This window comes from Aegilops tauschii, chromosome 1 (assembly GCF_002575655.3).
Source record: "Aegilops tauschii subsp. strangulata cultivar AL8/78 chromosome 1, Aet v6.0, whole genome shotgun sequence".
In the NCBI taxonomy this organism is placed as follows: domain Eukaryota; kingdom Viridiplantae; phylum Streptophyta; class Magnoliopsida; order Poales; family Poaceae; genus Aegilops; species Aegilops tauschii.
In genome coordinates, this window is record NC_053035.3 from 175,161 (window position 1) to 200,251 (window position 25,091).

The 25,091-nt window shown below is 47.8% G+C and overlaps 4 protein-coding genes and 1 long non-coding RNA gene across 5 annotated transcripts; 3 read left to right on the forward strand and 2 right to left on the reverse strand.

Annotated features, from left to right (window-relative positions):
• Nucleotides 1–930: 930 nt before the first annotated feature.
• On the forward strand, nt 931–1,819 carry LOC141025606 (uncharacterized). Its single transcript, XR_012187658.1, has 2 exons — nt 931–1,202; nt 1,414–1,819. It is a non-coding gene; the product is annotated as an uncharacterized lncRNA (long non-coding RNA).
• A 2,821-nt stretch (nt 1,820–4,640) lies between these two features.
• On the forward strand, nt 4,641–6,499 carry LOC109734570 (uncharacterized protein At4g28440). The gene is made up of 3 exons (XM_020293775.4): nt 4,641–4,885; nt 5,091–5,296; nt 6,085–6,499. The coding sequence occupies exons 1-3, from the start codon at nt 4,656–4,658 to the stop codon at nt 6,273–6,275; spliced, it is 627 nt and encodes a 208-aa protein (XP_020149364.1). The 5' UTR covers nt 4,641–4,655; the 3' UTR covers nt 6,276–6,499.
• A 4,826-nt stretch (nt 6,500–11,325) lies between these two features.
• On the forward strand, nt 11,326–15,379 carry LOC109734569 (proline-rich receptor-like protein kinase PERK8). The gene is made up of 8 exons (XM_020293774.4): nt 11,326–12,725; nt 12,828–13,259; nt 13,363–13,449; nt 13,539–13,609; nt 13,691–13,767; nt 13,859–14,006; nt 14,320–14,481; nt 14,864–15,379. The coding sequence occupies exons 1-8, from the start codon at nt 11,954–11,956 to the stop codon at nt 15,083–15,085; spliced, it is 1,971 nt and encodes a 656-aa protein (XP_020149363.3). The 5' UTR covers nt 11,326–11,953; the 3' UTR covers nt 15,086–15,379.
• Nucleotides 15,380–15,920: 541 nt separating this feature from the next.
• Nucleotides 15,921–18,947, reverse strand: LOC109734568 (uncharacterized protein At4g37920). Its single transcript, XM_020293772.4, has 6 exons — nt 18,671–18,947; nt 17,627–18,051; nt 17,335–17,506; nt 16,841–17,085; nt 16,556–16,743; nt 15,921–16,475 (listed from the first exon to the last, which is right to left on the reverse strand). Exons 1-6 carry the CDS (start codon nt 18,864–18,866, stop codon nt 16,316–16,318), a joined length of 1,386 nt encoding a protein of 461 aa, XP_020149361.1. The 5' UTR covers nt 18,867–18,947; the 3' UTR covers nt 15,921–16,315.
• Nucleotides 18,948–21,875: 2,928 nt separating this feature from the next.
• On the reverse strand, nt 21,876–25,039 carry LOC109734567 (cytochrome P450 CYP72A616). Its single transcript, XM_020293771.4, has 3 exons — nt 24,679–25,039; nt 23,169–23,389; nt 21,876–23,078 (listed from the first exon to the last, which is right to left on the reverse strand). Exons 1-3 carry the CDS (start codon nt 24,959–24,961, stop codon nt 22,002–22,004), a joined length of 1,581 nt encoding a protein of 526 aa, XP_020149360.1. The 5' UTR covers nt 24,962–25,039; the 3' UTR covers nt 21,876–22,001.
• Nucleotides 25,040–25,091: the final 52 nt, after the last annotated feature.

A 25,091-nucleotide genomic window follows, 5' to 3' on the forward strand; every position in this document is an offset into this window, starting at 1 on the left:
TTGAAGAAGGGGGCAACATGAGCGTCGAAGAAGTTGGCAACATGAGCAGTGTCATTTTACATAGAGTTGACACTTTGAAGCTGGAAATGATGGAGATTAATCACAAGATGGCAAAGATCTCTAGTTATCAAGACGTGATGGATCCTAATGATCTTTGTATTGGTGTTGTTTCTTCTTGTGGGTCTTGTCTCTCATAAGTGGTGTTAGTTATCAGCAGTACCTTATAAGTGTCACATGTTAATGACAATTAGTTGATCTTGTGGAAAGAACTGTTGTATCTCATCAACACTTCCGGCTGTTAGTTGATGTTGTGGCCACTGTTCTCAATTCTTTTTCCACGTGTAAATGACGGCCTGCCACTGTTAGTTTGTGCATATAATTAGGGGCAAACCTAATTGATAATTGGCTCCTCTTCTTTAAACGGAAGTCCACTTTTGCTATAACCATCTTCACCATAATGTGCACAAGTAATTGTCACAAACATGAACTTCCTTTTGTTCTTCTGATGTCTTTCCTTTTTGTCATGCTTTTTGGGTGGGGGTTTAACTACTGGACCATTCATCTTTTCCTACTCTCTCTCATCTTTGCATGGCATGATGGTATCAGCACAATGTACATCAAACACATCAATTCCACATCCATAAGTATTGGATCTTTTACTTTCCGTTCCATATACCAAAAATACCAAAAATATTACTTTACCGTTTATCATCTCTACCAGATCTCACTTTGCAAATAACTGTGAAGGGACTGACAACCCCTTATCGCGTTGGGTGCAAGTTGGTGTTTGTTTGTGCAGGTATTCGGTGGCTTGAGCGTTGTCTCCTACTGGATTGATATCTTGGTTCTCAAAAGCTAAGGGAAATACTTACTCTACTTTGCTGCATCACCCTTTCCTCTTCAAGGAAAAAACCAACGCAAGCTCAAGAAGTAGCAGAGACCAAAGGGGCCGGCAGAAGCAAACAAAAGAGGGTTGGGTTTGGATTCATATCACATCTTGTGTCCCGGTTTCCTCCTTTGTGCCGGACAGAACCAAACGAACCAACTAAGAGACAAACCTCTCCTCCTCCTTCGTCTTCCTCATCCTCTTGGGCGGATCTCATCTTCTCATCCCACCACCACCGAGATCTCGTCTTCACATCCAGGCAGCGCAAGCCAGAGGAGAGACGCGCTCCCTCGCTCCACCGTCAACAACCAACCAGGTATGTTCGCACTCGGTGGCGGGATCCAGATCGGATCGGATCCGCCGCCACCCCAGACCGGACCGGATCTTGTTTCTTTCCTTCTTTCTTTCTTCAAGATCCCGATCCCCACCGCCCTGAATACACACACCACGCACCGCCGAAGAATTCGATACCCAATTCCTCTGATCACGACCCCGTCCATCGGTTTGCTTCTTCCCGTCTTCTTCAGGCAGGGTAGCGATGACGTTCGACAAGGTGGAGGAGCTCCGGCCGGGCACCTACGGCCACAACCTCCAACTCCGGGTGCTCAGCTCCAAGCCCGTCGTCCTCCACAGGCCGCAGGGCGGCAGGGGCGGTGGCAACATGCGCATCGCCGAGTGCATCATACCAGAGGGGGGCCACCAATATGAGCATCCAGGTTCCGCTATTGGTTATTGACCAGAGATGTGTCTCGGTCATGTCTACATAGTTCTCGAACCCGCAGGGTCCGCACGCTTAAAGTTTCGATGACGGTTATATTATGAGTTTATGAGTTTTGATGTACCGAAGGTTGTTCGGAGTCCCGGATGTGATCACAGACATAACAAGGAGTCTCGAAATGGTCGAGACATGAAGATTGATATATTGGACGACTATATTCGGACACCGGAATGGTTCCGGGGGTTATCGGATATATACCGGAGTACCGGGGGGTTACCGGAACCCCCCGGAGGTTATTGGGCCTCATGGGCCCAATTGGTGGAAGAGGAGAGGCGGCCAAGGGGCAGCAGCGCCCCTCCCCCCCAAGTCCGAATTGGACAAGGAGGGGGGCGCCCCCTTTCCTTCCCCCTCTCTCTCCTTCCCTCTCCTCTCTTAATCCAACAAGGAAAGGGAGGGAGTCCTACTCCGGGAGTAGGACTCCTCCTGGCGCGCCCCTCCTGGCCGGCCGCCTCTCCCCCCCTTGCTCCTTTATATACGGGGGCAGGGGCACCCCATAGACACAACAATTGATCTGTTGATCTTTTAGCCGTGTGCGGTGCCCCCCTCCACCATAGTCCACCTCAATAATACTGTAGCGGTGCTTAGGCGAAGCCCTGCGTCGGTAGAACATCATCGTCGTCACCACGCCGTCATGCTGACGAAACTCTCCCTCAATACTCGGCTGGATCGGAGTTCGAGGGACGTCATCGGGCTGAACGTGTGCTGAACTCGGAGGTGCCGTGCGTTCGGTACTTGATCGGTCAGATCGTGAAGACGTACGACTACATCAACCGCGTTGTGCTAACGCTTCCGCTTTCGGTCTACGAGGATACGTGGACAACACTCTCCCCTCTCGTTGCTATGCATCACCATGATCTTGCGTGTGCGTAGGATTTTTTTTGAAATTACTACGTTCCGCAACAATGTGAACGTGGACTACATGACACTTCACCATATTTGGGCCTAAGAGAATGCATTGTGGAGTAGTTATTAGATGATGGGTTGCGAGAGTGTCAGAAGTTTAAACCCTAGTTTATGCGCTATTCCGTAAGGGGTTGATTTGGATCCAAAAGTTAAATGCTATGGTTAGAATTTATTCTTAATACTTTTCTCGTAGTTGCGGATGCTTGCGAGGGGGTTAATCATATGTAGGAGGTTTGCTCAAGTAAGAACAGCACCTAAGCACCGGTCCACCCACATATCAAATTATCAAAGTAGCGAACACAAACCAAACCAACATGATGAAAGTGACTAGATAAAATTCCCATGTACCCTCAAGAACGCTTTGCTTATTATAAGAGACCGTTTTGGCCTGTCCTTTGCCTCAAAAGGATTGGGCTACCTTGATGTACTTTTGTTACTATTATCGTTACTTGCTCATTACAAATTATCTTGCTATCAAACTACTCGTTACTCATATTTTCAGTGCTTGCAGAGAATACCTTGCTGAAAACCACTTGTCGTTTCCTTCTGCTCCTCGTTGGGTTCGACACTCTTACTTATCGAAAGGACTACGATTGATCCTCTATACTTGTGGGTCATCATTGGTCGGCCGCACCCTACCTGAGTCTCGAGGACTATGCACACCGCATTTCCATTCTTACGTATGCTGCCGAGCTAGGAATTGATCCTCAGGCTGATTTCGCGAATCGACCTGAGTCTCAGGGGCAATTGACCTGAGTCTCAGGGGCTAGTGGGATCGGCGGTTTCATGTTTTCCTTCAGGTGCATCCCGGATTTTAGGCCGACACGCACACCTTGAGGGCTACTGGGTATACATCTCGGTAGAGAATAAATTGCACCAATCAAGAAAAAATATCCGCAAAAATCAGCCCAAGACCGAGGTGGTGCACCACCTCGGAAGTAGTCCGGCATAAAGCTCGGATGCAAGTGGCTGGCTCTATAGAGGGCATTTTCGACATTAAGCTCGGCTGAACTCCTTCAAAGTTTTTCAAAAATGAGATAATTTATGACACCTCGGATGTTGTTCTGCGTTGGAGTTCGGACGCAAGGGGACACCGCCGCACGAGAAAGACTTCAAACCCGAGGTGTGGCGTAAAAAAAATAAGGCATTGGTAAAGACCGAGAACTTAAAGGTCTCCTCAGATGCCCGACGTGTGAACTCTTCGGATTCAGCTCGACTGTCCTCAAAGATTGAATATTGGAAGATTTGTTGAACCAGCTTTTAAGACCGACGGCCGAAGATGAAAAACAGTTTGCAAGAACCGAGGAGCGTCCCTAACTTGAAGACCTGTTCAGGGGGCTATTGACAGTGTCCTGGATTAGGGGGTACTCACCACGTCGTCTCCTGACTAGGTGGATTGGGGCGAGGAGCCCCATGGCGGTTCACTCATTGGCCACTTTGGGTAGCCCATGACAAATACAACAAGACTTGGCGCCCAAGACGAAGACTCTCTTAAACCCTAGGCCTCCGGTACATTATATAAACCGAGGCCAGGTTAGTCAATACCTCAATTCATATTCATTAGAACAATCTCGTGGTAGACACGTGTACACTGTAGTACACCCCATATGAATACAATCAAAGGCATGGCGTATGGTATTCTCTCTTCGAGAGAGCCCGAACCTGGGTAAAATCATGTGTCCATGTTACCATCGCTCCAAAACGCCTAGCTTAGGACCCCTACTACGAGATATGTCGGATTTAGAACCAGCAACGGGGACTATCGGAAACCAAAGGTTGCTTCGCCCCGCCTTTCTTGGACGAACAAGAGCTTCCCCAACTTGCTTCTTTGCCGGAATTCCACGCCGCCGATCACCGCGGCCGGCGGCGGTCGGTCGGTTGCCTCCGCCGCCGCCTCCTGACTCCTCCTCGCCTCGACCACTCTGAATCGGGCACAACAAAGAGAGCGTCGTCGAGCATATACAACGCCGAAAATGAATTTTGGGGGGGGGGGGAGGGGTCGGAGTAGAAGCAAGTTTTTTGGTGGTTCTGAGTGGTGACAGTGTGACACACTCTCACACACGAGATATATATATATATAGAGACCACATGGGGGCCGGCAGAAGCAAACAAAACAAAGAGGATTGGGTTTGGATTCATATCACAAACCAACGTGCGTCCTGGTTTCCTCCTCTGTCTCGGACAAAACCAAGAGACAAACCTCTCCTCCTCCTCCTTCTTCCTCCTCCTCATCCTCTTGGGTGGATCTCATCTTCAGATCACATCCAAGCAGCGCAAGCAAGAGAGGAGACGCGCTCCACCGTCGGCAACCAAACCAGGTACGCTCGCACTCGGCCCCGTGGAAGATCTGAGCTCTTGCCAGGGGACTCGGAGCTCAGATCGGATCGGATCTCGTTTCTTTCCTTCTTTCTTCAATTCAAGATCCCGATCCCCACCGCCCCAAACACACGCACCTCACCACACCACGCGCCGCCGACCAAGTCCTCTGATCACGATCCCGTCCATCGGCTGTGTTCTCTTCAGGCAAAGGGCGGCGATGACGTTCGACAAGGTGGAGGAGCTCCGGCCGGGCACCTACGGCCACAACCTCCAGCTCCGGGTGCTCAGCGCCAAGCCCGTCGTCCTCCACAGGCCGCAGGGCGGCAGGGCCGGCGGCAACATGCGCATCGCCGAGTGCATCGTCGGCGACGACACCGGCGTAGTCGTCTTCACCGCACGCAACGAGCAAGGTAGTCTCCCAGATTCATTCATTCACCTCCGTCTCCTTATTCTGCCTGATTGATTCACTTGGAAGAAATTTACCATGATTGATTGCTTGTAAGCTATATGTACATAAGTGGCATCTCATCTATCTCCTAGTTTGGTTGCCGTCATATCAGAAATTCAACTAGTTCAGGCAGAGCTAGCAGTTCGGTTCTATAATATCAAGGCTGGCTAATGTTGAAATCGTGATGCTCTGCTGCTGCATACATGTTTCAGTCCAAATAACCTACTGCTCATCTTCACTCATTGCTGGCTTAATTTAATTACCCTGTTCCTTCTTTTGCCTGCCTAGTTGCATTGCACGGGTCGACAAACGATTCACCCCTTTTGATCAGGGTTTAACTTTGAGGCTTTGCAGAATTAACCTCCTTCAGATCATAGCTGCCATCCCTGAATTCATCGTGCATTCATCGTTTGGCTTGATGATGTAATCATGATTTTACTTTCTGGGTTTGCAAAACTTCCTGGACCCACGACTTGCCTGTCTGGTTTGCAATAAATTTGTTTTTCTTTACCTTGATATAGATTTGAGCTCTTTCCATCTATATCATGTTAAGAAATTATACTAGTTCCGACATCCCCAGCGCTTAAACTAAATTGGAGTATGAGATCGTCATTCATGGGTGCGTGCTAGAATGACCGTGTGCCACCTGTGGAACGATCTTAAGTTGAAACATCCTATCTATGATCCTAACTTGATTACTCTCTTGATCAACTCACCTGACGGGAATTTCTCTTGCGTTTCTTGCTCCAGTGGACATCATGAAGCCCGGGGCAGTCGTGGAGGCGAGGAAGGCGAGGGTGGACATGTACAAGGGGTCGATGCGCCTGGCGGTGGACAAGTGGGGGACGCTCAAGGCCGCCGAGAGCCCGGCCGACTTCAAGGTGAAGGAGGACAACAACGTGTCCTTGGTCGAGTTTGAGCTCATCACCGTGATGCAGTGATTGAAGAAGGCTCCTCCTCCTCCTCGCCTATGAGGAGGAGGAGGCACAGGAGGCTCAGCAGCTGTTAGGCTGAGCACAAAGCAATAAACCGGCCAATCATGGCTCATGTTCTTCACCCCCTCCCCCCCTCTCTCTGTTTACTGTTTATTTGCTGGAAGTTTTGCTAGTCCTGCTACCTTGGATTAATTGTCGTTAGTAATACAATATATGTTTGTTTGTGCGGAGTTGCATCCAGATTGTTGCGAGTGAGTCCTGCCATCTCTTTGTGTTAGACCTGGTATATCAATTAACTAATTATGTTGAGCACTGGTGACATATATCTATGGAAGTCCTTCACGGACGACATTTTGCTGAACGAAGACATGCGCACGATGGCTTGCCCATGGATGGTACGATATGACATGTCGTGCATCTTTCGGTTGGCAACTGTCGTGTGTTGTCCGTGTAGCAGCCCTCTATATCTATGAGCTGCTTGTTGCCTTGGTGAGTGAAGTGATGTTTTGCTTGCCTGAATGTTGAGTGCTAACTGATCATCATCATGATGATAAAGATTATGATTTTGTAGTGCAATGTTGATGTCTTTGTTAAGTGGTGATGGGATTAGCAGGCAGTGTGGATGGGTGGCAGTTGGCACAATCACCTTTTTGCTGGGTAGGGGGGGGGGGGGGGGTGGGGGTGGGGTGGACACTAGGCAGGGGCCACCTCAGGACAGCCACACCACTATGTTGTGTTGTGGTCTGGTCTTTGTTCTTGTGCATTATGATGGGACAGTCAAAGAAGAGAGGAGCATGCAATGGTGGCTGTCTGTTGTTGCAGTGGTTGCAATGTTGTGCTGTCCTGCTGTCTTGCTAGCTGGTAATAATTGTAATGTGTTGTGCTTGTGATTGGGCCACCCACATCATCATCTTGATTTATCTTGTTGGGTGTGGATAATGTAAAGTGACAACAAGGTGACCCATAATGCCGCGGTGGGCGGTACCACGGTGTTTTGTGCAGTGCCAAAAAAAAAAAACAGTGGTTATGACATAGCTTTTGTTTCCTGAGCTACGGCGAGCCCTCCATTAAGGCCATTCTTTTTTTGACAGAAGAAGAAAGAAACGGCGGTAAGATATGCACATACGACTACAATTTTCTGCAAATCCAAAATAGTAATAATGAAACATATAACTTCATTTTGCCAGACCATATTTTTTGCGATGTTAGGTCATTTTAGGGTGCTATATGTCTAGTCCAACCTCTATGGCGTTGTATGGGTCATGCCTTCGCGGTGTTGAAGCATCATTCTTTCTTAACAAATTCAGCTAGATCTTCCACATGGTTCTGAAAATAAAAAGAAACGAATTGGGCCGATTGTTTGTTCATTGTTCACCGAAAGAATATGGCTTCTTTGCCTTTTAATTACTACTAGCAAAGCACACATAAAAAAAAGGCACGATTGATTACTTGGAATGAGAAGGCTGGTTGTTTTTTCCTTCAACTCCAAAAAAATGGGTAATTTACCCTTTTAACAAAGCACACAAAAAGGCAGGGTTACTTACTTTTATGGGATGGAAAACTTTTTAAAATCCCAGCAGTCGACTGGTGTTTGTTAATCAAAAGAAGAAAGGAGTATAGCGATCCCGCATATGACAGAAATTTAAACAAAGTACTTCGTGCTAAAAACATCTCGCCATAGTTCATCAACCCAACATACCATAGTTCACCACGCATAGCATAGGGAGTTTTTGCAAACCATAATAATTATACATAGCATAGGGGAACCGAAACATAGCATAGTGGATCTACTAGTCGCCGGAGCCGGGGGTGGGCGGGGGTCTACTTCACTGGGGTTCTACTCATCCGAGTTAGAGTCATCAGAGTCAGAGTCGTCGTCCTCATCGTTGTCGTCGCCCTCATCGTCGTCGTCGCTGGAGATGACCTCGGCGAGAAGCGGCTTCCCTCCGTAAAGGGTGTCGTTGATGAGGTCGCCGTAGATCCGGGTTTGGAGGTTGTACTCCTCCCAGAGCGCCGGCAGTCTCGCAGCCGCAGCCGCATCTCCTGTGTCGGCGACGGTCTTCACCTCAAACCACGCCTGCTCAGCCGCGCACTGGCGCTGGAGCGCCGGGTCGAAGAGCCGGCCGCAGCGCAAGAAGGTCTTCCACCCATGCGACCTCGATCCGGCGCTGCGGGACTTGGCGCAGCAAGTGCACACCGCCTCCCGTTTCTTCTTCGACACCGGATGGCGGAGGCCAGAGCCGCCGGCCTCGTCGTTGTTTCGGCGCTTGCGGGCGAAGAAGCCGCCGCGCGGGCCACCTCCACCGCGGCACCCGAAGCCACCGCGGTCGCCGAACCCCCTTCCGCCACCACGCCCCGCACCGGCGGACGCCATGGTAGCTTCGATCCGGCGGAAAACAGGCCGCAAAAGGCTGCCGGAGCGCGCTCGATTTCTCGCCGGAGTACACGAAATGCGGCGGAGAGGGCTAGAGGAAATGGAGGGCGGATACCCTAAATCGACTGGAAGCCGGCATATATACCAGATTGGGGGCGGTTTACGAGCCTCCAATAAACTTTTTATGGGCCGGTACTTTTTTCGGGTATCTGCTCGGGCCTATTATTTGGGTCGTCCCGTATAACCGGAAAAGCGTAGTTCGCCGGCCTTATGCGGGATTTGCTAGAGATGCTCTAGTAACTAATAATATAGCTTTTGTTTACTGAGCTACGGCGAGCCCTCCATTTAGGCGATTTTTTGGACAGAAAAAGAAAGAAACGACGGTAATATATGCACATATAACTACAATTTTCTGTTAATCCAAAATAGTAATGATGAAAATATAATTTCATTTTGCCTGACCATATTTGTGTTCGTGTAGCCTACATGTGATGATTTTAAGGTACTTATACCCATGATATCTTAAGTAGACTAGATTTGTTGCGCATGCCAACCTGCAAATGTTAGTTTTTTGAAAGAAAAAAACTATGAATCCTAAGTAAATCCATGACGCTTGTGCTTCGGTCGATGTTGTTTTCATCGTTGCCACGGTGGTCGAGTACGGGTTGCGTTTGTGACGGTACTCATCTTTTTTCATTGTTAACGGAAAGAATATGGCTCGTTTGCCTTTTAATTGCTAGCAAAGCACACATAGAAAAGGCATGATTGATTACTTGGGATGAGCAGGCTGGTTGTTTTTGTCTTGAACCCAAGAAAATGGCCCTTTTAGCAAAGCACAAGAAAAGGCAGGGTTACTTACTTTTTTTGGAAATGGAGAACTCTTAAAAATTCCAGCAGTTGACTGGTGTTTGTTAATCAAAAGAATAAAAGAAAAGAAAAAAGAAGAAGAAAGAAGTATGAGAGCAGGAAGGTGGGAAGGGAAAGCGACCGAGCGGTTTATTCTTGCGGTTCCCTTTTCCACACGCTCATGCAAGCGGTTTATTCTTGCAGTGTCCCCGCGACGCTTGTGCTTCGTTGATGTTGTCGTCATCGTAGTCAAGTTTGGGTTGCGTTTGTTGCGGATTGGGTGCTGGGTTTCGCATCCATGCCTTGCGATGTCATGTTGTTTAGAGTTTTTCGGCGAGGCACGCCCCTATGGCATGATAGGGGGCGTGCCTTTTTACCCTTTTAGCATAGTAGCACACTAATGAAAAAGGCATTTGTTTACTTACTTTGGAGTGACAATAGTCTTGATTATATATGATTGATATAATGTCAGCAGTTGAGCGGTGTGTGTTTGTTTGTTAACTATATTAGTATTAGTATAAATAAAAGAAGAAAAAGGAAACAAGAAAAAGGAGTATGAAAGCAGTAAGGTGTGGAAGGGGAAAGCGAAGGATGTGTTTATTCTTCCATTTGTGTTGTAGAAAGAAGTCGTCATTTTCTTCTTCTTGTTCCACTTCCGTTGCCTTGCCTACGCACACGCCTCCTCCTTCTCTCTTTCTTGTCTATCATCAGCAGCATCCATCCATCCACCAAAATAAATAAATATTCCACCTTTTTGTTTCCAGATTACCAGATGATGAGTTGATTCATTCTCACTATCCACTCTAAAATCTACTCAATTACTGGAAGATATCGGAGTCAGAGTCGTCGCCCTCGTCATTGTCGTCGCTGGAGATGACCTCGGCGGGCAGCGGCTTCCCTCCATGAATTCTCGCGAAGTACATGAAATGCGGCGGAGAGGGCTAGAGGAAATGGAGGGCGGATACCCTAAATCGGCCGGAAGCCGGCATATATACCGGATTGGGGGGCTTTTCATGGGCCGGGACCTTTTTTGGGTATCTGCCCGGGCCGATTATTTCGGTCGTCCCGTATAACGGCAGGAAAAGCGTAGTTCGCCGGCCTTATGCGGGATCTGCTAGAGATGCTCTAATAACTACGAAAATGCCAAATGGAGACCGAGCTCCATGGAGGCCTTTATTTGAAAACTTTAAAATTCAAACTTTCTAGTTTCAAAAAATTCTAAAAATAAATACACATATAGCTAGATACATAATATACGTGTGTGCAAATTTTTAGGTCGAAATACAATAAAATATGAGCTACAAAAAAAAGACAATTCTGGGGCTTTTTAGAATATGTACTATTCATCTTTAAGGTCCATGATTTTGTTTTTTTGTGCAGCTTGGAATTCAAGGTATTTCATCCTGAAATTTTTCACACATACACTTTACATCCTTGCATACATATGTAATTTTTTTCAGAATTTTTTTTGAACCAAAATTTATGAATTCAGAATTTTTCAAAAGAAGAAAGGAGGATGAAAGCAGGAAGGTGGGAGGGGAAAGAGAAGGAAGCGAGTGAGCGGATTATTCTTGCGGTTCCCTTTCCTAATTTATTTATTTTATTTTGTATTTAGTGAAATCCAATAGTGGCTGCTTTACCCTTTTAGCAAAGCGTTTGTAAAAGGCATGTTTACTTACTTTGGAGTGAAAAAGCCCTTGATTATATATATGTGGGATTGATAATTTGAGCAGTTGACCGGTGTGTGTGTTTGTTTGTTTGTTAATTAAATGTAAAAGAAGAAAAAGGAAACAAAAAAAGGAGTATGAAAGCAGTAAGGTGGGAGGGGAAAGGGAAGGGAGCTACCATTGGGTGGGTTATGCTTCCGCTTGCCTTGCCTAGACGCACACGCACGCTCCTCCTCCTTCATTCTGTTTTCTTCACTTGCTTCTTTCTTTCTTTCTTTCTTGTGCCGACACAAAACAGAGAGAGAGAGAGTGAGCACCAAAATAATCATTCATCATCAGCATCCATCCATCCATTCTGAGTGCACACTGTCTGAAATCTAGTCGTAGCTCACCTCACTTTACCTAATTTCTCTTTAGCTTACCCTCAATGCATAGCGTAGCGTAGCGTAGGCAGGGGAAAGAAAGGAGTGTGTCTGTAAATAATAAAGCAGCAGCAGCAGCAAAAGAAGAGGATTGGATTCATCTTCCTCTCCCTCCCTGATTCCATCCCTATCCTTTCATTTGCTCCCTCTGATTCCATTCCATGACGCACTGACTGGATTGGATGCTGCCTGCCGGATCTATCCCCACCTCAGAGCACAGCTCACCGGACAAGAGGAATCCCTCCTTCCTCAGCTCCGATTTGCAACCTACCTTCCTTCCTTCCGGCGAGCCGCCATGCCTCCAGTCCAGCCTGTCCAATCCCCCCGACCTAGATAGATAGACAGACACAAGGAGAGCTCTGCTCTACGCAACCCATGGCGGCCAAGGCGCCGGCCCCTTCCGCGCGCTCCCGGGCCCTCGCCTCCGCCTCCGCGCCCGCGCCGGCCTCCTCCAGGCGCCCCAATGCCACTCCCGCAGCAGACACCGCCGCGCCATCCACCTCCGCCACCACCTCCCCACCGCCATCCTCCCCGCCGTCCGCCCCGCCTCCAAAGCTCGCCGCCTCCCCACCGCCCGCCTCGCCGCCACCGACGCCGCCCGCCGCACTCCCCACTCCAAAGCCCGCGCCTTCCACTTCCACGCCGCCTCCAACCACCACAAGCCCACCTGCTCCGCCCCCCAAGCGCTCCCCCGCCGCAGCACCGCCGCCGACGGCTCCTGCGCCAAGACCCACGCCGCCCGCTCCAGCTCCAAGAACCGCGCCGACCTCCCAGTCCCCGGCGGCCTCGCCCCCCGCCCACGCCGCGCCGCACGCCAAGCCATCGCCGCCTCCCGCGGCCGGCCACCACCCGCAGCTGCCGACGCCGGCCACCGCCGTCGACCCGGCCAACCAGCACGGCAGGAGCCCCAACAAGTCCTCCACGCAGTCCGCCGGCGAGCGGGGCCGCAAGGCCTCCCCCTCGCCGGGCAGCAGCAACGGGGGGGCCAGCAACGGCGTCGTCATCGCCGTCGGCGCCGTGCTCGCCTTCCTCGTGGTCACCCTCATAGCCGCCGCCGTTCTCTACACCAAGAAGCGCCGGAGGGGGCGGGACGACTACCGCGCCGGCTTCCGGTCGCCGCCTTACTCTTCAGAGCTACCACCGTCAGGTAACTAGCAGTTCAACCTGGTGCTGAATGTGAAATTCAGTGCACACTCGCTAATTCAGATATTCATTCAGTCAGTCTTATACCTAAGTACATTTTCCGCAGTTCCTTCGGGCGGCGGCTCGGCGAACGCGGCAATGTCGTCGTCGGCCGACCCCTCCGTCCACACCAACTACAGCGCCGGCAGCCCGAGGCTGAAAGCGTGCGTGTCCGACATGAGCGTCGGCAACTCGCGCTTCTTCACTTACCAGGAAATGTACCAGATCACCGACGGTTTCTCGCCGCGCAATTTGCTCGGCGAGGGAGGGTTCGGGTCTGTGTACAAGGGCCGGCTGCCCGAAGGGAAAGACGTGGCTGTCAAGCAGCTGAGGGACGGCAGCGGGCAAGGCGAACGCGAGTTCCAGGCTGAGGTGGAGATCATTAGCCGCGTGCATCACCGGCATTTGGTGTCTCTCGTGGGGTACTGCATTGCCAATAGCCAGAGGCTGCTCGTCTACGATTTCGTGTCCAATGACACCCTGCATTATCACCTTCACGGTACGCTTTTTTTAACATTTTGCTATGTTTGTGCAAAGACCATTTTCATATATATATTCTGGTTGTACAAACTGAGGTGGTTCTGAATTGCATCCAACCGCAGGACAGGGAAGGCCTGTTTTAGAGTGGTCGGCTAGGGTTAAAATCGCCGCCGGCGCTGCTCGTGGAATAGCATACCTACACGAAGATTGTAATGCTCAATTCTTAACTTTTCATCATCTTTCCCATTTATTATTCCGGTTTTGTATTGACACGTCTGCCTTCTTTGCCCCTTTGTAGGCCATCCAAGGATAATCCACCGAGACATAAAATCCTCAAACATTTTATTGGATAATAACTTTGACGCACTGGTAACTGCATTCCCTAAATGTGTCTGAGAATATCTCATGGTATAGTTCATTTACTGATTAGATGATAACCATGAATTCTAGGTGGCTGATTTTGGTCTTGCAAGATTGGCTCTGGATGCTGTAACACATGTAACTACCCGTGTTATGGGGACATTTGGGTGAGCAAAGTACTGCAGAATTCAGAAGCGCCTACTGTGATCATATAGAATTGATGACTAATAATGTTCCCTTTTTCGTTCTTTCTTGCAGATACATGGCTCCAGAGTATGCATCGAGTGGCAAACTGACTGAGAAATCTGATGTGTTCTCTTTTGGTGTTGTACTCTTAGAGCTTATGACTGGTCGAAAGCCTGTTGATTCATCCAGACCATTGGGTGATGAGAGCCTTGTTGAGTGGGTGAGTTATAGCACTCAACTTATTGCCTAAATTTGTTTTCACTTAGGGATCATCGAGCATATGTAGCCGATGCTTGATTGCATGTGCGTATCATATTGAAGGTCTCCTAATTTGTTCTCTAGGATAATCATTGTAGAGGTTATAAGTTGAATTTTTTCAATTTAGATGGGTAGTTTGTTTTTTGTTCACTAGGATAGTCATGCAGTACAGACTTGTTTCATCAGATGAACATGCAGTTTCTCCCACATGTTCCTTCATTTAGTTGGTCTGTTCTTGTTTAAAAAAAACCTTTGCAAACTGACATTATTTGCAGGCTAGACCATTGCTTAGTCGAGCTCTTGAGACAGGAAAGCTGGAAGGGTTAGTCGACCCCAGGCTTGAGAAGAATTTCAATGAGGTAGAAATGTTCCGTATGATTGAATCTGCAGCAGCCTGCATTCGACACTCGTCATCAAAGAGGCCCAGAATGAGCCAGGTACGCATGGCCATTGTCTATCTGACCACCTTACATTACTATATCATGTGGACATTCCTAGAGCCAATCAAATGAGATGCATGCTTGGGTTGGAGGTACCAACCACCGTTTGATAAACAAGGTTCATTTAGGTAGTCTTGTCCTTGTCAAATCCCGGTGCTATCAGAATAAACTGTCCTCGTTAGCGAAACATCGACATCTTAACTTCTGAGGCCTTGTGGTGAATCTTGCACCACATCCAATGCACACACAGACAAAATTGTATGCCGACTTTACTTCCTAATCTTCTGTAGAAGGAAATTTACACCATTTTATTTTATTTTATTTTATTTTATTTGGTCAGAGGATTAACAGCTTGTCATTTATCTCGCTCTCCTTTCAGGTGGTGCGGGTCCTCGATAGCTTAGCGGATATTGACCTAACGAACGGTGTCCAGCCAGGGCAAAGCGAGCTCTTCAACGTGGCAAACACGGCGGATATCAGGATGTTCCAGCAGATGGTGCAGGGCAATCAGGATGACAGTTCTGCCTTCAGCCAATATAGTTGGATCAGTCGCAGTAGGGCCGACGCCGAGGCAACCTCCTCAAACTCCAGGATCTTGTGATCGTCTTTGTTTCTGTGCTCCATGTGTGCGTAGCTATTCTTCTCGACCCACTGATTCGGCCGGGCTGTATCGACCATCGAAAAAGTCTGGTGTAATTCTTGCCTTGTTACGATGATTGCTCCTGTGTAGATCACATGAGGAAGATGTACTCTTGTTTGACAAATTATTAAGCTAGCTGTTGTTGTGGTTGTTGACTAACTTGTTAGGCTGCCTGCTCTTGTTGCTGTTGCCTAACCGAAAGAACACAATGTTTGAACTTGTGTAGTCTTTTTATTTATTAATAGTCTTTCTTTTTGTGTTGTTGGCTTGACAATGATGTTGAGGCCACATCCAAGGGAGAAAAGAAAAAGGATACTGATTGATGATTTGTTGAATTCTGTTTGACTGACAATATAGTCTTGCTTTCTTCCAATATATTATCAGCATATGTATTGTACGATATGCATGGTCAACACGACGGCGATGTTTCGCTAACCCTAACATGATTCATTCATCTTCTAGACACATAGAAGTCTGGGGAGGATACATTCTAAGACCAAGAAACCCTTAAAATAATTCTTTATGACCTCTAAAGCTGAAATATTTTTCATGCAACATCAGCTACTATGGTACAGTTCTTTACCTGTATCAGCAGCTAACATATAACCAACATATGATTTTTTTTTCCAAAAGGTACATAATTAAGATGTGGTTTCTCTCACCTGCCATGATTTTCAGGCAGATTTCAGAACTTAAGCTTCACCGTAACGCAACTGATATACTGTTGATAACTAGCAGCGATACACGAAATCACCTTCAAATTCACTTTCATGTCACTGACCAGTGACAGTTCAAGTTTGTGCAGAAATTCTGCAGAAAAATATTAGATCTTTTATGTCTATCGTGATCACAATAAAATGCTATTCTCTCAGTGTCCTCTTCATATTTCTGTCTGACCAGTGCATACACTATCTAATTATCTATGGGGAGGTTTGAGGGAGTAAGGCATACAATCTAAGTGAAACCTACATCCATACATCACAGTCTACAATCACTTATGCACCGTACAGTCCGGATTTAATCCGTGTGAAGTATTGCATTCTTCATTCCCAGCAGCCATTGACTGCAACTCCGCTACCGCTGCGCAGCAAGCAGGGCATGCAAGGCCATCCCGTTGTTCAGATGATAATACTTGTAGCGCAATCACTAGGAGGGTGAGACCACCATCTTTCTGGCGACCGAGATTCAGAGTCAGAGGTATTGATCCTTGATCGTCTTCACAAGCTCTTCAACCCTCTTTATAATTTTAGGGTTCATCAAGTCCCTTGCCTGCCCAAGGAGAGTGCCCTCCCTGCTGCTGTAATATGCATCAATTATGGCGCTTGCCCAAGTGTGCAACACCTCAGGACTCCTGCAATCCACCAGGTTATGTCAAATCGGCCTGGAGATTACAGAAGAGAATCTCTTTTGTGGAATACTAACAATACTTACGTGAATAATGTATCGACATTCTCGCCCTGAAGTTCAGGACCAGGAGTAAAAGCGTCATTCAACGCACTCAGACGTTCTGCTGGATCCTCAATCATTATAAGATGCTTCAGTATCCTTATGTCCTTTGGCATCTGTCTCTGGAGATTGGCCACAGCAGTCATGTATAGATGGAACATTATGTCTTTTGCCTGCACAACGTTGGTAGATCCGCTTAAACTTACGAATCTGTAAATGAGACAAAGATGGGAAAGAAGCATGAAAGTATTTGCAGCGCTAGATCCTTACGTCCGATTTTGTGATGTCGGTGCCCTTTGCAGCTGACCAGGCTTTTGAAAGCATCAGCACCAACGCGGAGTCTAGTTCCTTCTTCTCGGCCAAGTCATCGATCTTTCGGCATGCAGCGTCCACTGAAGGGGAATTGAGTATGTCCTTTAGCTTTAGTTCCGCAACATTCAACGCTTGAAGACTGCCAGACATGTCATCATGAGCTTGTAGAGCATCCACACAATCATTTCCAAGTGTCGCCAACTCTGCAAGCAAACCAATGAACGAGAAAAATGATGAACCAGGGACATAATGACCTGTAATAAGGACTCAGCAAGGTAGCAAACGACTGTCCTAACCGACACTTTACGTTTCTCTGTTACATGACATCAGGAGGGGAATAAACCATCAAAGGCAAAAAAACAAAAAGGCATATGTACAGTCATTAAGACATGAAAGAGGAATAAGCCATCAAATTTGCAGAAAAAAGATGATCAAATTCTCAAGTGTCTCACCTTTTTGCTTAGCAGGGTCATCCTTATACGACTCTGCGACATAATACAGGTGGTTGAAGAACTCCACTGTGAAATCTTTACGTCGCTTAGCAACAACATCACCAATTTTGCCAGATGGCGTGGACTTCACTAATTCAAATAGTTCGTTATGCCTTTGTACGTCCTCGTCTACCTGAAAAGCATAGTAGGGAGGAAAAACTAAATTAAGACATACCACTACATTAGCAAGTGCCAAGTTAAATCATAAACTGAATCGTCATGTGCGTCCTGTAGATAAGAAAGCCCACACCACCTCTTTCAGTTTTCTAGCCAGCCTGAGAAGGCCGTGCTTCATCTCAGGATTTGTTTCCGCGTCCGCTCTCTCCTGGCAGCGCTTGAAGAAGTGCGGCCTTATGTTGTCCCACTCCCTGCTGAACGCGAGCAATTTCCTCCAATCCGTCGGCGTGGGCTTGTCGACCATGAACACGCCGATCAGCTTGTCAGATATCTTGACCATTTTTTGGTTGATGTTGGCTGTAGTAGCCTTGTGGTTCTCCTTGCCCGTGCTTTCTCCAGGGTGATCTTCCTGCGATGAAGCGGTGGCCATATGACCGTTCGCATACCCACTGCTTGATGGCGTGTTCTCTGTATAATCGTCGGGCACGGCTGCTGCCACGTCGCCGACTGCTTCCACGTTGGAGCATCGTGGCTGGGGAGGTCCACGGAACATGTGTTGTCCTGAGATGAGGAAAAACGGCAGGAATGTTAGTTACCGTTCCGTAAAAGGTGTTGTAATTTTTCAAAAGCAGCTCAAGAGGGACACAAACATTGCATGCTGCACACATATGACCAGACAGACGTTAGTAAGCCATGGTTTGCGTTATAGGCTACACTACTGCCAACCGACTTGCGTGCGCGCCTAACAAGCTGATATGCAGGAGCCAAGCGTCGCAGACTTGGTTCTGAACAGGGGTTAGGTGGGATTGGGTCAATTTAGAGACAAAGTTTTAGCCTTTTTGCTGTTTTGAGAGGGGACAAAAGGGGCAGCTGCCTGGCTGCCATAACCAGATATAACCCACTAAAATTTGAACAAGCAGACATCCGAATTTCAGGGCACAGTTATAGCTAATGGTTGCAGGAAATCAAAGTATGTAACTAGTGACACAGTTATAGGAAATCGGTCTGCTGATGTTGGAGATTATCAAACTGAAGAAAGCATTATCATTTGGCGAGGGGATATACAGCACAGCTGAATTGATAAAGAGAGCAGTAAAATCCACTGCACAGTTAGCATAGCAGCAAGCAACCCTGTATAGGTGGATAATAGGCATGAAGAGGGAGGAGCAGAGGAACGTACCATCGCCGGCGGGGGCGCACGGAGGAGGGGTGTAAGGGAAGGCGGCGCAGGTGAGGTATATGGGCGGAGGGCGGCGGAGAGGGAAGGAGCAGCAGGGGCGGGAGCGGGGTCGCCGGAGCGAGGCGGAGGTGGAGGTGCCGGCGGCGGCGGCGAGGTAGGGTAGGGAGGAGGCGATAGCAGCTTGGTCGGGAGTCATGGTGGGTCTCTGTCTGTCTGTCTGTGAGAGAAAGAGACCGCGCAGCCCACTTAGTTTGCTTGTCTTGGTCTGCTGCAGACCCACCCAAAGCCCAATGGGCCACACTCCTCTTGTATTTTCTGTCCAGTGTGGCTTTGCAGCACGCTCCAATCCTAAAATTCTCTCCACTTCAAAAAAAAAAACCTTTTAGTTTTTTTAAGAAAAACACACACACAAAACGAAAAAACTTTTAGATGCTCTCTCAACTTTGAACTCCTAGGGCCTCTTTGGATTGTGAGATTTACATACGGATCTTAGGGTAGGGATACCTAATCCTTATTACGATAGCAACAACATTGTTTTTAATTTGTAATTTCTGATCACGCTACTCCCTCCGTTTCTAAATATTTATCTTTCTAGGGATTTCAACAAGTGGCTATTTACGGAGCAAAATAGGTGAATCTACAACCAATATTAGCGGTAAAAGTTTTAAAAAATAAGTGTACCATTTTGATGGCATCTCATGTTCCTCCAATATGGCGTGCTAACACCGCACCAGATTATTCTAGAAGCATAGACCATTGAAAGGGGACCTTGACCTCATCTCATGTCATGTGTAACCCATGGCAGCCGTGCAGAAAGCGAAAATCGATCGGCGTCACTTTCAGGTCAGTCATGAGTCATATTCATCATCATCTGGCTAATAATTTGACCGTTTCTTTCTTCCAACACTTGCTCTGTCAATTGTTAGGCCACCTATAGTCGACCAGTCAGCGACAACGAGTATTGGTCAATTCATGCATATGCATATGCATCTCCATCTCGATCACACGTGAACGTGATTATTCATGACATTCTCTTCCACTAGTCATAGATAAGATCTTGTATTACACACGGCCGGGTCACCAGTTTAGTTTAGTATATTTATATATTTTGTACTTGCAATGAACTGTGTATATTTATCGCGGATCTCGTAGCTATTGCAATCTTATTAGGTTTATTTATCAATACTTATAACAAAGAAACGAGTGGCAAGTTTGCGTTTTGGAGACCACGTCGCTGTCGGAAACGTCAACTTTTCGACTTTTTCTAGTAGGTGTTAATATATTTGTCTATAATAAGTACGACAAATTAAATAAGTTTGACTTGGGACAAAGCTAGAACTTCAAGTAATCTGAAATGGAGGGAGTAAAAAAGTTATTTGGAACGGAGGGAGTACAACAATATATATTCATGTAATAACAGAAGTTCATTTGTTTGAAGTTTTGTGGATTTTAAAAAAAATTGTTCATATTGTGTAAATATATGTACATATTTCGAGCAAAAAAAAAGCAGAAGAAAGAAAATATGTACATATGCTTTGAAGAAAATGTTGACGAATTTGTCCATAAATAAAAATAATAAAAAAACATAACGAAAATAGTAAAAACATCAAACAAAACTAAAAGGTTGAAGATCCTAGGGTGTGGTGCCAAAGCTCTCTGAAGCCTTTTTTTTGCAAGAGTAACTATGGGGTTCACAATTTTCAATAGAAAAAATATATATAATTACCCCTATGTATCACATGACAAGGGTGGGGTAGTCGACTACAGCGTCATGACGGGGTCGACATGTCAGCGCAGACACAAGCGGGATTTCATGCCAATGCAAGAGACACGCCGCCAGGCAGAAGCCTTAGTAGCGTGATGAGGCCGGTCCAGATGGAGGCGTCCCGATCGAAGAAGTCGATGATGATTATCGGCGTAGATCGGCGGGTAGACAAAGCAACGGGGAGGTGGCACTGGAGGGTGCCCCCCCCCGCCCCCCTAGAGAGCCACACGCCTCGCCGCACGGTCGTGGAAATGATCGGTCAGTTTACGCTAATGTTGGAGTAGAGGTGCGTAAAGGGGCGATGGGTGACGCAATCCGTTCTATGATCGGAGAACCAAAAAAGAAGACGCCGGTTGAGCAACCGTTGGAGAGAAAAAACCGATTAAAGATCGAAAAAGACTCTCTTGGGCAGCTCATCAAGGTGATCGACGGACGAAACCCTAGCCGCTGGATGTGCAGTCCCTGATGGAGATCATGGAAATCAACGTATCTGGGGCACAACGGCGCGGAAGCCGTGTTCGAGCTAGGTTTAGGATATATGTAGCTTGGGGAGGGTAACATATGAGCGAGAAGAGCCTCCTAGAGATACTATGCAAATATTTTCCATCTAATACAGTGCAATCTCTAACAATCAAATATATATCTCTAACACATTGAACAATAACAGTAGTACTAGTTAGATTGCATCGACTCCCATCAAGGTGAGCAAAATGGCACCCTAGCTGTAGAAGAACCACCTGTGATGCTTTTATTGAGCAAGCACTACTAGAGAAACTAGTGTTGTTATATATTTTTTTGATAAAGGGCATTTCATTAAATTGAAATATCGAGGTGATACAATCGCATCGTAAGAAAGCCCGGCCTCTGCATAACCAAATGCACACAGCCAACAAGTCCACAAGTCCGAAAAAGCAAAAAAGTAGCTAAGGAAAAAAACATAAGCCAGTCTAGGACGTGGCAGATCCTATCCGAAGATCACACCACCATCCATGGGGGTAAAAAACCTCCCTGGCCGTACGCTCCAGCCGTGTAGACACCATCATGAAAAGGTCCCTGTCCTCCGGCCTCTGCAAGATAGACCAAGTACGGAGCCATCGCGGGCATGCATGGATAACCTGCATAGGAGATGAAACACTTTTATTATTAAACACTACATCATTCCTGGTAAGCCACAGTGCCCAACATAAGGCAGCTGCCCCCACTAGAATGTGTGCAGAAAATTGTTTTTGAATACCCCTCAACCAATTGCCGAATATATTCCGTGCACTACGTGGTGGGTAAAGATTTGAAGCTATTTGAACAACAACCCACACAGACCGAGCAAACTTGCACTCAAAAAATAAGTGTTTAATAGACTCGTCGTGCTGACAGAAGACACATTTTTTGCTTCCTTGCCAGTTGCGCCGTGCCGAATTATCCCTAGTTAATATGACCCCTCTATTAAGAAACCAGAGAAAAATCTTCACTCTTAGAGGTATTTTGAGCTTCCACATGATACAAACAATTTGCATAGAAAGTCAATACACAACTATGTATGCATGCCTTGTTGAGTGTTGTGATACATGCTCACTGAATTAGGGTCTTGAGCCTGAGTTGCGCGCCATGCTGCGGCTGCAGCAGGCCGACGGGGAACGGCGCGTGCGTGTAGGCCGGCGAGAGCTGGAAGGAGACGCGGCGCAGGATGACGGCGAGCCCCATCTTGGCCTCGAGCAGCGCGAAGTTCTGGCCGATGCACACCCGCGGGCCCCACCCAAAGGGGAAGAACGCCGGCGAGCCCGCCATGGATGCATTGGAGATCCCCCCGGAGAACCTCTCCGGCCTGAACTCGTCGGCGTCGGCGCCCCACACCTCCTTGTCGTGGTGGACGCAGAGCAGCGGCAGCATGAGCACCACGCCCGCCGGGTACCTCACGCCGCCGAGCTCCATGGGTTTGTACGTCTCGCGGTGGATGGCCGTCACCGGCGTGTACAGCCGCAGCACCTCGTACAGCACCATGGTCACCACCCTCAGGCGGCTTAGCCCGTCGTGATCCGGTGTGGCAGCGGCACCGAAGACATGCAGGACCTCCTCCCTGGCGCGGTCCTGCCACTCCGGGTGCATGCAGAGCAGGATCATGGTCCATGTGAGCAGCACTGACGTGGTCTCCGCGCCGGCGAAGTAGAACAGCTTGCATTCTCCGATCACGTCGTCGGTCGTGATGCCCATGCCGGCGCCCTTCGAATCACGTCCGCAGTGCGCCATGTTGGACTCCAGCAGCAGCCCGAGAAGGTCGTCGCTCGTGGCCTCGCCGGCTCTCATGGCGTTCTCTCTCTTGGCGACGATGCCCTTGAGCACCCTCTCGATCTCGGCGGCGATCTGCTTCATCCTTCGGTTGGCTTTTGTTGGCAAGAAGAAATAACCAGGGATGTGCATCTTGCTCATGGCGAGCAGGACGAGCTCAAGCTGCTCCCCCTGAAGCTGGAAGACCCTCCGGCCCTCCAGGTAGCTGCTGCCAAATGCAGCGCGAGAGATGACATCCCCTGTCAGGTTCTGCATGTCAGGCCAAATATCTATCTCGCACGGCGCATCGCCCGCAACTGCAACTAGGCCTTCCCATCTTTGCACCAGCTCCGTGCAACATGCTGCGAAAGCCGGCAACATGCGCTGAAAATTGATCCAACAACAACCAGTTTCTTTTGTCACTCCCTGGCCTATGTCAATGTGACAATAGAAATAGTAGGTATATAGTATCACCTTGAGCTTCTCCAGATGGAAGGCAGGGTTGATGATCCTCCTGTGCCTGGCCCATTTCTCGCCCTCGTGGCTACCCACGCCGTTGTGCAGCATCCTCTGGAGCCGGCCAAACTTGAGCTTCTCAAAGTGGCCGAACTTGTTGGACAGAACCTCTCGCACCAGTTCAGGCTTGGTAATGGTCACTCTGGGTACAGGTCCAAACCAAGTGATTGACATCTTACCTGTCAAACAATCATGCATGAGCAAGCTTCTTGTTAATAGTGTTTCTTTTTAGTTTTTTCGTTTTCATTTTTAGTTAATCTATTTATCTAAGTGGAGTATATGTTAACTAGCTAGGAATACACGTAGATAGTCTGTTTGTTTAGTTTGCAGAGATCGATGTTGCTAGAACATTAACGGCCACAATGACCCGCGCAACCACTATGGCAATGGCATATGCACGGGACTGGCATAATATCTATCGCTTTTACTGGCATATGCACGGGCAATGACTTCTTCTCTACCACCTTTACAAATTACAAAGGAAAAGTCTTAAAAGAAATAATACCATTGACATTTACATTTTTCTTCTGAATTTGTTTAGGTACATCTATAAAGACACATCGTTTGTGATCCACTGATAAACAGAATAAGGATTATTTTCTTTGACATGACTACACATTTTGCTAATATTTGACAAAGATTACAAGATCAGTAATGATTCCTTATCTCTGGCTAAATCCTAGCCAGAATTTAAAGATCCGACGGTCGATATAATTTAGTGATGTGGATTAGTGTAGTACCTTGAGGAGAACCTGTATTGGGCTTTTAGTATATATAATTGTTAGATTTGTTTTCCATGCATGGTAAATGAACGGCTGGTACCCAAAGCTGACGCATGCTCGACCGGAACCCGGTAGGAATCGACACATGCTAAATATGAAGGGTTGGATCTAAAGTCTAGAGTTGTGTCGTCATCACATTATCCGACACATGCTAAATATGCACCCACTAAAATAAGAAGGGTGGGATCTAAAGTCTAGAGTTGCGTCATCATCACATTAGTGTAATGTGGGTAGCTTTCCTTGACTATTGAGTAGAGTAGGCAATAGGAACAAGGCCTTGGAATGCAATCATGCAGCATGGAATTATCTTGTCTCTTTTTTTCCCGTTAATATATACTCTTCCTAGAAATATTTATATCCTTGGATTGGATGCCTTCTTGGGCCCCTGATTGTTTCAATATGATACTCCATCCATTCTAAATCAATTTTAGTTCTAGGCTCGTCATAATTGAAACTACTTTTGATCAAGTTTGTACAACTACATAGAAAAAATATGACACTAAATCAGTAGTTCCATTACATTCTTTATAAGAGAAGTATGGGAAAAAAATATACTACATAGTTTTCTCAAAGAAAGAGAGCATGTTTTCAAAAGTAATGAACCGATGCAGAAAGGCATAGAGAAGGAAATAAGCAGGATGGACGGAGCAGCAGAGAGAGCAGGTAGCTAGGCTACGTATACGTACCGTGCTCCTGCATGGCCCGGTGGAAGAGCGGCATCGCCCGCGGCACCACGTCGTGGCAGCCCAGCGGCATGGCCTGGGACCTGGCCTCCCTGTTCAGCCGCTGCATCCGCGGCGAGTCGCCGGCCACGGGGCGGTACGCCGTGCCGCGGAGGCCCTGCGACCGCAGCGCCCGGCCCAGCCGCCGGGGCCTCCACCACGCCCACTCCAGCGCCCACATGGCGCACCACGCCATGGCCGCGACCACCACCGCGTACAGCGCCTCCCGTGGAAGAAACGATTCCATCACGCTCGTCGCCGTGCTCAAACACCGAGGGAGCTGCAGCCCAAGGGGGAGGGGAAGGGGATGGGATTTCTTCAAGTCCCTGTCACCTTTTCTGAGCCATGAAAACACATGTTATCCATGGCGTTTGTGG

Bases quoted from the DNA above. Each gene is read 5' to 3' on its own strand.
- LOC109734570 (XM_020293775.4), top strand. From the start codon at position 4,656: ATGGGGGCCGGCAGAAGCAAACAAAACAAAGAGGATTGGGTTTGGATT. The intron at 4,886-5,090 runs GTACGCTCGCAC...TGTTCTCTTCAG, and splicing joins ACCGTCGGCAACCAAACCAG to GCAAAGGGCGGCGATGACGT. The intron at 5,297-6,084 runs GTAGTCTCCCAG...TTCTTGCTCCAG, and splicing joins CACCGCACGCAACGAGCAAG to TGGACATCATGAAGCCCGGG.
- LOC109734569 (XM_020293774.4), top strand. From the start codon at position 11,954: ATGGCGGCCAAGGCGCCGGCCCCTTCCGCGCGCTCCCGGGCCCTCGCC. The intron at 13,260-13,362 runs GTACGCTTTTTT...ATCCAACCGCAG, and splicing joins CCTGCATTATCACCTTCACG to GACAGGGAAGGCCTGTTTTA. The intron at 13,768-13,858 runs GTGAGCAAAGTA...TCTTTCTTGCAG, and splicing joins CGTGTTATGGGGACATTTGG to ATACATGGCTCCAGAGTATG.
- LOC109734568 (XM_020293772.4), bottom strand. From the start codon at position 18,866: ATGACTCCCGACCAAGCTGCTATCGCCTCCTCCCTACCCTACCTCGCC. The intron at 17,086-17,334 runs GTGAGACACTTG...GTTTGCTTGCAG, and splicing joins TGACCCTGCTAAGCAAAAAG to AGTTGGCGACACTTGGAAAT. The intron at 16,476-16,555 runs GTAAGTATTGTT...GGTGGATTGCAG, and splicing joins AATGTCGATACATTATTCAC to GAGTCCTGAGGTGTTGCACA.
- LOC109734567 (XM_020293771.4), bottom strand. From the start codon at position 24,961: ATGGAATCGTTTCTTCCACGGGAGGCGCTGTACGCGGTGGTGGTCGCG. The intron at 23,390-24,678 runs GTACGTATACGT...ATTGTTTGACAG, and splicing joins CCGGGCCATGCAGGAGCACG to GTAAGATGTCAATCACTTGG. The intron at 23,079-23,168 runs GTGATACTATAT...ATCAATTTTCAG, and splicing joins TCCATCTGGAGAAGCTCAAG to CGCATGTTGCCGGCTTTCGC.